A 13233-nucleotide genomic window follows, 5' to 3' on the forward strand; every position below is an offset into this window, starting at 1 on the left:
TAGTTATATTGTTATCTAGTTCTATAGCTCTATAGTTATATAGTTATATAGCTCTATAGCTCTATAGTTATATAGCTCTATAGTTATATAGTTATATAGTTATATAGTCCTCTAGTTCTATAGTTATATAGTTCTCAAGTTCTATAGCTCTATAGTTATATCGTTATCTAGTTCTATAGTTCTATAGTTATATAGTTATATAGTTATCTAGTTCTATAGTTATATAGTCCTCTAGTTCTATAGTTCTATAGTTCTCTAGTTCTATAGTTCTATAGGTCTCTAGTTCTATAGTTCTCGAGTTCTATAGCTCTATAGTTCTATAGCTCTATAGTTCTATAGTTCTCGAGTTCTATAGCTCTCTAGTTCTATAGTTCTATAGCTCTCTAGTTCTATAGTTCTCGAGTTCTATAGCTCTCTAGTTCTATAGTTCTCTAGTTCTATAGTTCTCGAGTTCTATAGCTCTCTAGTTCTATAGCTCTATAGTTCTATAGTTATCTAGTTCTATAGCTCTCTAGTTCTATAGCTCTATAGTTATGTAGTTATCTAGTTCTATAGCTCTATAGTTCTATAGCTCTATAGTTATATAGTTATCTAGTTCTATAGCTCTATAGTTATATAGTTATCTAGTTCTATAGCTCTATAGTTCTATAGCTCTATAGTTATCTAGTTCTATAGCTCTATAGTTATATAGTTATCTAGTTCTATAGCTCTATAGTTATATAGTTATCTAGGTCTATAGCTCTATAGTTATATAGTTATCTAGTTCTATAGCTCTATAGTTCTATAGCTCTATAGTTATATAGTTATCTAGTTCTATAGTTATATAGTTCTCTAGTTCTATAGTTCTATAGCTCTATAGTTATATAGTTATCTTGTTCTATAGCTCTCTTGTTCTATAGTTCTATGGCTCTCTAGTTCTATAGCTCTCTAGTTCTATAGTTCTCTAGTTCTATAGTTCTATAGCTCTCTAGTTCTATAGCTCTATAGTTCTATAGCTCTCTAGTTCTATAGCTCTATAGTTATGTAGTTATCTAGTTCTATAGCTCTATAGTTATCTAGTTATCTAGTTCTATAGTTATATAGTTATCTAGTTCTATAGCTCTATAGTTATATAGTTATCTAGTTCTATAGCTCTATAGTTATATAGTTATCTAGTTCTATAGCTCTATAGTTATATAGTTATCTAGTTATATAGCTCTATAGTTCTATAGTTATCTAGTTCTATAGTTCTATAGTTCTATAGCTCTATAGTTATATAGTTATCTAGTTCTATAGTTATCTAGTTCTATAGTTATATAGTTATCTAGTTCTATAGCTCTCTAGTTCTATAGCTCTCTAGTTCTATAGCTCTATAGTTCTATAGCTCTATAGCTCTATAGTTATCTAGTTCTATAGCTCTCTAGTTCTCTAGTTCTATAGTTAGCTAGATCTACAGTTCTCTAGTTCTCTAGTTATATATTTCTCTAGTTCTATAATTCTATATTTCTCTAGTTCTATATTTCTCTAGTTATATATTTGTTTTATTGTTCTATAGTTATATAGTTCTATAGCTCTATAGTTATATAGTTATCTAGTTCTATAGTTCTATAGTTATCTAGATCTACAATTCTCTAGTTCTCTAGTTCTATATTTCTCTAGTTCTATATTTCTCTAGTTCTATATTCGTTTTATAGTTCTCTAGTTCTATAGCTCTATAGCTCGCTAGTTCTCTTGTTTGTAGTTCTGTAGTTCTACAGTTCTATAGTTCTCTAGGTCTATAGTTTTCTAGGTCTCTGGGTCTCTAGTTCTCTCGTTCTATAGGTCTGTAGCTCTTTAGCTCTATAGTTCTCTAGGTCTATTATTCTATAGTTCTATATTTCTCTAGTTCTCTAGTTCTATAGCTCTATAATTATATAGTTCTATAGTTCTACAGTTCTATAGCGCTATAGTTCTGTAGTTCCCTAGTTCTATTGTTCCATAGCTCTAGAATTCTATAGTTATCTAGTTCTAAAGTTCTCTTGTTCTATAGTTCTCTAATTCTATTGTTCTCTACTTCTCTAGTTCTATAGTTATCTATACAGCTATAGAACTAGAGAACTATCGATTTATATAACTATATAACTATAGAACTATAGAACTAGATAACTATAGAACTACATAACTATAGAACTATAGATATGTTGTTCTCTAGATTTCTAGTTCTATTGTTCTCCAGTTCTCTAGTTCTATAGTTATCTAGTTATCCAGTTCTATAGTTCAATATTTCTCTAGTTCTGTAGTTCTCTAGGTCTGTAGTTCTCTAGTTCTGTAGTTCTATAGATTAGCCTTGGGTATATGAATATTACACAATGCCATTTTATCTCTAACTTCCTGGTCTCTGCCCCTCCTCAGGGTGCGTTTCCTGCTGGGTGGACGTCATGGAGACTTTAAGTTCCTGCCCCCGGCGGGTTACTCCCCGTGTTACGAGGCCCTGCTCCCCAAGGAGAAGATGAGGGTGGAGGCTGTGAAGGAGTACAAGAGAGACCATGGAGGGGTCAGGGACCTACTGGGGACAACACAGTTCCTCTCCCAGGCCTCATTCATCCCCACACCTGTAGACACCAGCCAGGTGATATACAACCTGACATCTATAAACAGTCTGTCTGTCCGTCAGTCAGTTAGCCGACTGATTGATCAATGAATCACTCAATTGATCAAGCAAATGCAAGCAACCAATCAATCATTTTTATATAATTTAAAAAAAACCCAAAATTTAAAAGCAAGACACGAAATCAGCTTATCCATCCACTGTCTCTCCACTGTGGTACCCTCTCTCTCTCTCTCTCTCTCTCTCTCTCTGACTCTCTCTCTCTGTCTCTCTCTCTCTGTCTCTCTCTCTCTCTCTCTCTCTCTCTTGTCTCTCTCTCTCTACATCTCTCTGTCTCTCTCTAAGTCTCTCTCTCTCTCGCTCTCTCTCCTCTCTCTCGACTCTTCTCTCTCTCTGTCTCTCTCTCTCTCTGTCTAGTCTCTGTCTCTCTCTCTCTCTACTTATCCTATCTCTCTAAGTCTCTCTCTCTCTCTCTCTCTCTCGCTCTCTCTCTCTCTCTGTCTCTCTCTCTCTCTCTCTCTCTGTAAAGAGTCTCTCTCTCTCTGTCTCTCTCTCTCTCTCTCTCTCTCTCTCTCTCTCTCTCTCTCTGGGGTTCTCTCTGTCTCGGAAGATTGTTCAACCTCCTCACCTGACAACGTGCGTGACAGACTTTGAGAACATCCATGAACTTTGGGGCATGAACAAGATTGAACTGGGCTGGTCCTATGGCAAGGTAGGTCCCTCCTCCTCCCTAACTGCAGCAGTAAGAGGTGTTGTTAGAATGCTGAGCACATACAACACAGCTCTTTATACAGGAGTGGTTATCACAGAATAATTTCCTCTGAGGCCAGGAGAACACAACCACCAACCACAGCTGTTTGACAAATTTAATGAAAGAGATAGAGCGAGACAGAGAGAGAGAGACAGAGAGAGAGAGATACAGAGAGAGAGAGAGAGAGAGACAGAGATCAAGCCTTCCAAGAGCACGACAGCCCAAATGAATGATGCTGTGACTATAAGGAGCCTCATTACTCAAGGGGCTCTGATCTTCTCATTTATTAAGGACACAATGTAGTCAAGGGGCTCAGACCTTCTCATTAATTTACAACAATATTTAGGAAACAGCTATTCGCCTTGTTAATCTTTATTTAACGAGCCCTCGTTAACTTGAAAGTGACATTTGTTAGTTCCAAAAGTGCACCCTAACCCCTATATAGTACAATAGTTTTGACCAGGTCCCAACTCCCAACATCCTGAAGAGAGAGGACAAGACCTCGTTGAAGGGGGACAGGTGGTACCCTATTCCCGATTTAGTGCACTACTTTTGACCAGGGGCCTGGACAAGGGTTGTGTACTATGTAGGCAATACGGTGCTATTTTAGACTCAGCCCTTGTTGTGGACAAGTGGCATAATAAACTTGATGATGCACTTTGAGTACTTTGGTACATTTACCATATCAGACTAGTTTGGCACATGTATCATCTAAGACTAGTTTGGCACATGTATCATCTCAGACTAGTTTGGCACATTTATCATCTCAGACTAGTTTGGCACATGTATCATCTCAGACTAGTTTGGTACATTTATCATCTCAGACTAGTTTGGTACATTTATCATCTCAGACTAGTTTGGTACATTTATCATCTCAGACTAGTTTGGTACATTTATCATCTCAGACTAGTTTGGTACATTTATAATCTCAGACTAGTTTGGTACATTTATCATCTCAGACTAGTTTGGCACATTTATCATCTCAGACTAGTTTGGTACATTTATCATCTCAGACTAGTTTGGTACATTTATCATCTCAGACTAGTTTGGTACATTTATCATCTCAGACTAGTTTGGTACATTTATAATCTCAGACTAGTTTGGTACATTTATAATCTCAGACTAGTTTGGTACATTTATCATCTCAGACTAGTTTGGTACATTTATCATCTCAGACTAGTTTGGTACATTTATCATCTCAGACTAGTTTGGTACATTTATCATCTCAGACTAGTTTGGCACATTTATCATCTCAGACTAGTTTGGTACATTTATCATCTCAGACTAGTTTGGTACATTTATAATCTCAGACTAGTTTGGTACATGTATCATCTCAGACTAGTTTGGTACATTTATCATCTCAGACTAGAGTACATGCCCTTTCTGTTGGAATGATCTCCTCTGTAACCTCCTACCATCCTTTATCGTCAACTGAAGTCAGACACACACATACTTTGGCAAGGTGTAATTCTGAATCTCAGAACACTCATCTTGGTTAGACAGTCATACAGTGAAGTTGCTACCTTCGCTCTGTGAACTCCACATACCTGGGTTCAAATACTATTCAAAATATTTCAAACACAGAGCTTTTGCTTTAGCCTGCCTTGAGTTCCAGGTGAGCGGGGTCTGTACTTTTGAGACTTTTCTATTGGTTCCATTCAAGTTCAATCAAGCACATAGAGAGTATTTGAAATAATTTCAAATAGTATTTGAACCCAGGTCTGAGTGGCCCCACTAAATGTAGCATATTCTCTTGCTCAATTACTCTACAGACAGCTGTTCGAGTTAACCTTGAGAAATACATATAAGCAGCAGTACAAAAATGTGTTGCTCTGATTCAGTAAACACAGAGAGCTGAATACATTTCTTAGTAAGGACTCTCGTTCTGTGACGAGCCTGTGTAGCCTATTGTCATTAGCATATTTGATGAATATATATTGTAGAGTGCTTCTGTGATTTAGGTTTCTACTAGTTTCTTCTAGTTGTTATGAAATGCATCGTTGGAAGTTTTTTGGTCAATAGTTGCAGACAGAGAGTGATATCAGTTTGTGCTTCCAGACGTGACCGTGTTAAATGACCTCTCCTCTCTCCCTCAGGTTCGAGATGACAACAAGAGGCAGCACCCCTGCCTGGTGGATTTCACCAAGCTGCCTGAAACTGAGAGGAACTATAACTTGCAGATGTCTAGCGAAACACTAAAGTGAGTAGCTAGGCTAATATCCTAAACACGTATGCATACTGTATCACATGACTCATTCCATCCAATTACAGGGAAAAGAGAAGCCACTGATGACAACCAAACTACCATTCCAGTACTTACATCTTCCACATATACATCTTTGATTGATAGATGTGTTTGACTAAGAAAATGTTTCATACATTTTATACCAGGAAATGTCTTTATAAGGAATGCTTGTGTGATAACACAGTCAAGGGGGAGATGATGACTCCCTGTTTAGGTGGAATACTTGGCCTTTATTTCACCTTTATTTAACCAGGAAGGATGGTTGAGAACAAGTTCTCATTTGCAAGTGCGACCTGTCCAAGATAAAGCAAAGCAGTTCGACACATACAACAACACAGAGTTACACATGGGATAAACAAACATATAACCAATGAATCAGTAGAAAAAGTTGGTATACAGCAAATGTGCAAATGAGGTAGGATGAGGGAGTTACGGCAATAAATAGGCCGTGGTGGAGAAGTAATTACAATATAGCATTTAAACACTGGAATGGTAGAATGTGCAGGTTCATTGATCTGTGAGCTGCTCTGACAGCTGGTGCTTAAACCTTGTGAGGGAGGTAAGTGTCTCCCACAGATGCAGCTCATGTGAATCAGTATTTACTGAAAGAAGTAGCTGCAGCACTCACACGTGAGTAACAGTAAAGTTACTGGTGCTTTTCTAGTCAACCATTGTTTTTATTGGATCACATGAAATGCATTACAATCAACATGATAACATGTACCTGGAGCTAACTGTGCAGATAGCAGATAGCACTACTGGGTGATCTGAAAAGTCAATCAATCAATAACATAATGATACTTTTTAGCAACAAACAAAAAAATGTTTATCTTTCATTTATCATCTGTAGAAATGATGAGAATAGAAAGGTTCAGAACGTTTGTGAAGCATCACAGCACAGTTGGAAAATACATGGCAAATAGAAATCCAATATGGATGGTGTTAAGAAACAGATGGGAGGGGTTGAATGGAGCTGAAGGGACTGGATGGTGTTAAGAGACAGATGGGAGGGGTTGAATGGAGCTGAAGGGACTGGATGGTGTTAAGAGACAGATGGGAGGGGTTGAATGGAGCTGAAGGGACTGGATGGTGTTAAGAGACAGATGGGAGGGGTTGAATGGAGCTGAAGGGACTGGATGGTGTTAAGAGACAGATGGGAGGGGTTGAATGGAGCTGAAGGGACTGGATGGTGTTAAGAGACAGATGGGAGGGGTTGAATGGAGCTGAAGGGACTGGATGGTGTTAAGAGACAGATGGGAGGGGTTGAATGGAGCTGAAGGGACTGGATGGTGTTAAGAGACAGATGGCAGGGGTTGAATGGAGCTGAAGGGACTGGATGGTGTTAAGAGACAGATGGGAGGGGTTGAATGGAGCTGAAGGGACTGGATGGTGTTAAGAGACAGATGGGAGGGTTGAATGGAGCTGAAGGGACTGGATGGTGTTAAGAGACAGATGGCAGGGGTTGAATGGAGCTGAAGGGACTGGATGGTGTTAAGAGACAGATGGGAGGGGTTGAATGGAGCTGAAGGGACTGGATGGTGTTAAGAGACAGATGGGAGGGTTGAATGGAGCTGAAGGGACTGGATGGTGTTAAGAGACAGATGGGAGGGTTGAATGGAGCTGAAGAGACTGGATGGTGTTAAGAGACAGATGGGAGGGGTTGAATGGAGCTGAAGGGACTGGATGGTGTTAAGAGACAGATGGGAGGGGTTGAATGGAGCTGAAGGGACTGGATGGTGTTAAGAGACAGATGGCAGGGGTTGAATGGAGCTGAAGGGACTGGATGGTGTTAAGAGACAGATGGGAGGGGTTGAATGGAGCTGAAGGGACTGGATGGTGTTAAGAGACAGATGGGAGGGGTTGAATGGAGCTGAAGGGACTGGATGGTGTTAAGAGACAGATGGCAGGGGTTGAATGGAGCTGAAGGGACTGGATGGTGTTAAGAGACAGATGGGAGGGGTTGAATGGAGCTGAAGGGACTGGATGGTGTTAAGAGACAGATGGGAGGGGTTGAATGGAGCTGAAGGGACTGGATGGTGTTAAGAGACAGATGGGAGGGTTGAATGGAGCTGAAGGGACTGGATGGTGTTAAGAGACAGATGGGAGGGTTGAATGGAGCTGAAGAGACTGGATGGTGTTAAGAGACAGATGGGAGGGGTTGAATGGAGCTGAAGGGACTGGATGGTGTTAAGAGACAGATGGGAGGGGTTGAATGGAGCTGAAGGGACTGGATGGTGTTAAGAGACAGATGGGAGGGTTGAATGGAGCTGAAGAGACTGGATGGTGTTAAGAGACAGATGGGAGGGGTTGAATGGAGCTGAAGGGACTGGATGGTGTTAAGAGACAGATGGGAGGGTTTGAATGGAGCTGAAGTGGACTGAACAAGATAATGGTGTAAAACAGACATGTCCTTATAATGGGAACAAGTTGAATGGAGCTGAAGGGTGTCCTTATAATAAGAACAAGATAACTCATGTAAAGTGTCCTTATAATAACAACAAGATAACTGTGTAAAACACACTGTGTCCTTATAATAAGAACAAGATAACTCATGTAAAACACACTGTGTCCTTATAATAACAACAAGATAACTCATGTAAAACACACTGTGTCCTTATAATAACAACAAGATAACTCATGTAAAACACACTGTGTCCTTATAATAACAACAAGATAACTCATGTAAAACACACTGTGTCCTTATAATAACAACAAGACAACTCATGTAAAACACACTATGTCCTTATAATAACAACAAGATAACTCATGTAAAACACACTGTGTCCTTATAATAACAACAAGATAACTCATGTAAAACACACTGTGTCCTTATAATAACAACAAGATAACTCATGTAAAACACACTATGTCCTTATAATAACAACAAGACAACTCATGTAAAACACACTGTGTCCTTATAATAACAACAAGACAACTCATGTAAAACACACTATGTCCTAATAATAACAACAAGATAACTCATGTAAAACACACTGTGTCCTTATAATAACAACAAGATAACTCATGTAAAACACACTGTGTCCGTAAAACGTATATAGGTTCAGAACTTTTGTAAAAACATTAGATGGGAGAGGAGGACAGGAAGAAAAATAAAATATAACTATTGTAATAGATTGTCTGTAAAATGTAGATAGTATGAATAAACTGGATGTAGAAGCCTAAGTATTGTTGCTCAATAGTTTAATCCAATTAATGGCAGGGTTAACAATTAAGGAAAATATATATATTTTTAAAGATATGTATATTTATATGTATGTATTTTATACATATATATTTTATATATATATATTTATTTATATATATATTATTCTACAATGAGGAAAATAGTAAAAATAACGAAAACCCTTGAATGTGTGTCCAAACTTTTGACTAGTAATGTATATAAGGGTTTTTCTTTAATTTTACAATTTTCCACATGGTGAAGACATCAAAACTATGAAATAACACATATGGAATCATGTAGTAACCAAAAAGTGTTAAATAAATCAAAATACATTTTATATTTGAGATTCTTCAAAGTAGACACACTTTGCTTTGATGACAGCTTTGCAAACTCTTGGCATTCTCTCAACCAGCTTCATGAGGTATACACCTGGAATGCATTTAAAGTGTACCTCTTTAAAAATGTATTTGTGGAATTTCTTTCCTTCTTTAAGCATTTGAGACAATCAGTTGTGTTGTGACAAGGTAGGGGTGGTATACAGAAGATAGCCCTAGTCCAAGTCCATATTATGGCAAAAAGCTCAAATAAGCAAAGTGAAATGGCAGTCCATCATTACTTTAACACATGAAGGTCAGTCCATCATTTACTTTAACACATGAAGGTCAGTCAATCCAGAACATTTCAAGAACTTTGAACGTTTCTTCAAGTGAAGTCGCAAAAACCATCCAGCACTATGATGAAACTGGCTCCCATGAGGACCACCACAGGAAAGGAAGACCCAGAGTTACCTCTGCTGCAGAGGATCAGTTAATTAGAGTTAACTGCACCTCAGAAATTGCAGCCCCAAAAAATGCTTCACAGAGTTCAAGTAACAGACACATCTCAACATCATCTGTTCAGAGAAGACTGTTTGAATCAGGCCTTTAAGGTTGAATTTCTGCAAAGAAACCACTACTAAAGGACACCAATAAGAAGAAGAGACTTGCTTGGGCCGAGAAACACGAGTAATGGACATTAGACCGGTGGAAATCTGTCCTTTGGTCTGATGAGTCCAAATTTGAGATTTTTGTTTCCAACCGCCGTGTCTTTGTGAGACGCAGAGTAGATGAATGGATGATCTCCGCATGTGTGGTTCCCACCATGAAGCATGGAGGAGGAGGTGTGATGGTGGGGGGTGCTTTGCTGGTGACAATGTCAGTGATTTATTTAGAATTTAAGGAACCCTTAACTAGCATGGCTACCACAGGATTTGGCAGCGATACGCCATCCCATCTGGTTTGCACTTAGTGGGACTATCATTTGTTTTTCAACAGGACAACACACCTCCAGGCTTTGTAAGGTTGTTGACCTTTTGTAAGGTTTTGATATATTGGGAGTTAGGAAATGATGCAGACAATTACAGTGATCGAAGCTACAATCTATCTGCAATATGAAAGTTGATCTACCCCTTAAAAAATATGAAATGTTATACAATCAATACAAAACAAATACATTTAAAAAAGTTACTGGTGATCTCATGAAACAGTAATGTGGAATATAAATGGTGCAGAATAGTGCCAGGTGAGTGCAGGTGCTGTGATGTTACCTGGCCTGAGTGTAAGTCTGTCTGTCAGGGTACGAGCTCCTCCACCTCACGGTGGTGTCTGTGGACCTTACGAATGTCTACATTAGAAAGAATATATAGAAAAAAGAAGAGGATGGTGAGGGTAATGCATTGAAAGCGCTAACTCCTGTTCCCTGTCACTCTCTGTGTATCTCAGGACCCTGTTGGCATTGGGATGTCATGTGACACAGACCAACGTTAACGCCGAGGACGATCTGAAGAAAGTCAAACTGCCCAAAGAGTAAGTCATGTGGTTTTTACTAGTATTGATTCATTGATTGATTATGAGCTACAGTAATACAACCCCGCAGTCGTTTCTAGGGGAGAAATGTACCCAGTGTAAGTCATTATGACCAGTCAACAAAACAATGTGATACGAGCGACATTAGGAAATCAGAGGAACACTGTCTTGGGCTTGGAGACACTTATACAACTCTACATTTGAGGCTAAGAAGACTTTCCTTCAATGCTTCTTTCTACTGTGTTACCCTATTATTGTCCTGTGTATTTATGTAGCTGTGTGATGTCTAACAGCTATATCCTGTGTATTTATGTAGCTATGTGATGTCTAATGGCTATATCCTGTGTATATGTGTAGCTGCGTGATGTCTAATGGCTATATCCTGTGTATTTATGTAGCTATGTGATGTCTAATGGTTATATCCTGTGTATTTATGTAGCTATGTGATGTTTAATGGCTATATCCTGTGTATATGTGTAGCTGTGTGATGTCTAACAGCTATATCCTGTGTATTTATGTAGCTATGTGATGTCTAATGGTTATATCCTGTGTATTTATGTAGCTATGTGATGTCTAATGGCTATATCCTGTGTATTTATGTAGCTATGTGATGTCTAACAGCTATATCCTGTGTATTTATGTAGCTATGTGATGTCTAACAGCTATATCCTGTGTATTTATGTAGCTATGTGATGTCTAATAGCTATATCCTGTGTATTTATGTAGCTATGTGATGTCTAACAGCTATATCCTGTGTATTTATGTAGCTATGTGATGTCTAATGGCTATATCCTGTGTATTTATGTAGCTATGTGATGTCTAACAGCTATATCCTGTGTATTTAACTATGTGATGGCTATATCCTGTGTATTTATGTAGCTGTGTATTTATAGTGATGTCTAATGGCTATATCCTGTGTATTTATGTAGCTATGTGATGTCTAAAGCTATATCCTGTGTATTTATGTAGCTATGTGATGTCTAACAGCTATATCCTGTGTATTTATGTAGCTATGTGAAGCTATATCCTGTGTATTTATGTAGCTATGTGATGTCTAATGGCTATATCCTGTGTATTTATGTAGCTATGTGATGTCTAACAGCTATCCTGTGTATTTATGTAGCTATGTGATGTCTAATATCCTGTGTATTTATGTAGCTATACAGCTATATCCTGTGTATTTATGTAGCTATGTGATGTCTAATGGCTATATCCTGTGTATTTATGTAGCTATGTGATGTCTAACAGCTATATCCTGTGTATTTATGTAGCTATGTGATGTCTAATGGTTATATCCTGTGTATTTATGTAGCTATGTGATGTCTAATGGCTATATCCTGTGTATTTATGTAGCTATGTGATGTCTAACAGCTATATCCTGTGTATTTATGTAGCTATGTGATGTCTAATGGCTATATCCTGTGTATTTATGTAGCTATGTGATGTCTAACAGCTATATCCTGTGTATTTATGTAGCTATGTGATGTCTAATGGTTATATCCTGTGTATTTATGTAGCTATGTGATGTCTAATGGCTATATCCTGTGTATTTATGTAGCTATGTGTATTTATGTCTAACAGCTATATCCTGTGTATTTATGTAGCTATGTGATGTCTAATGGCTATATCCTGTGTATTTATGTAGCTATGTATGTGCTATATCCTGTGTATTTATGTAGCTATGTGACAGCTATATCCTGTGTATTTATGTAGCTAGCTATATCCTGTGTATTTATGTGATGTCCAACAGCTATATCCTGTGTATTTATGTAGCTATGTGATGTCTAATGGCTATATCCTGTGTATTTATGTAGCTATGTGATGTCCAACAGCTATTTCCTGTGTATTTATGTAGCTATGTGATGTCTAACAGCTATATCCTGTGTATTTATGTAGCTATGTGATGTCTAACAGCTACTTCCTGTGTATTTATGTAGCTATGTGATGTCTAACGGGTACAAGCCAACTCCGCTGGATCTTTCTGAGGAGAAACTGACGGCTGGTCATGAGGTTCTGGTAGATAAACTGGCGGAGAACGCTCACAACGTTTGGGCCAAGGACAGGATCAAACAAGGATGGACCTACGGCATTCAGCAGGTACATGTTTTGGCCCAGCTCTCTATCATCACAGTTTGTAACTGTAATTCAATGCAAATACATAGTAACTCATGAGCAGTGAATGAATGTCAGGCATACGATCAACGGATGAGCTCTGATAGCATACATTTTATGCATTTAGATTGTCATGTGACATACCGTTGTTGATGGTATATAACATCTTTTAACAAGAGAACCCTGACAGAGCTGATTTGTTTGTTGTTGTCGTTATTTCTCTGTAGGATGTGAAGAGCAGGCGAAACCCTCGTCTGGTGCCGTACGCTTTACTCGACGAGAGAACCAAGAAGTCTAACAGAGACAGTCTGAGAGAGGCCATCAGGACCCTGGTGGGATATGGCTACAACATCGACCCCCCAGACCAGGAATGTGAGTAGAGGACTGTAGCAGCAATATAATGTATGGTAGTAAGTTATCTTGTCATACACATGTACCATCCTGCAACTAAGCCATGGGCAAGCAAACCGGTACATGTCTTTTTTACACAATCAATGTACATTTTCATTCCGTTAGATAAATAAATTTTAT

At 38.3% G+C, this 13233-nt stretch overlaps 1 protein-coding gene across 1 annotated transcript in view; it reads left to right on the plus strand.

Moving 5' to 3' along the window:
- The window catches only part of LOC118387158 (ryanodine receptor 3-like), a 308396-nt gene that overhangs the window by 134029 nt on the left and 161134 nt on the right, over positions 1-13233 (plus strand). Inside the window, exons 21-26 of the mRNA XM_052523336.1 lie at positions 2371-2587; positions 3177-3278; positions 5414-5517; positions 10507-10590; positions 12528-12687; positions 12930-13074. Of these exons, the coding sequence (XP_052379296.1) occupies positions 2371-2587; positions 3177-3278; positions 5414-5517; positions 10507-10590; positions 12528-12687; positions 12930-13074 (812 nt within the window). The remainder of the gene's footprint in view (positions 1-2370; positions 2588-3176; positions 3279-5413; positions 5518-10506; positions 10591-12527; positions 12688-12929; positions 13075-13233) is intronic.

This window comes from Oncorhynchus keta, chromosome 8, assembly GCF_023373465.1.
Source record: "Oncorhynchus keta strain PuntledgeMale-10-30-2019 chromosome 8, Oket_V2, whole genome shotgun sequence".
In the NCBI taxonomy this organism is placed as follows: domain Eukaryota; kingdom Metazoa; phylum Chordata; class Actinopteri; order Salmoniformes; family Salmonidae; genus Oncorhynchus; species Oncorhynchus keta.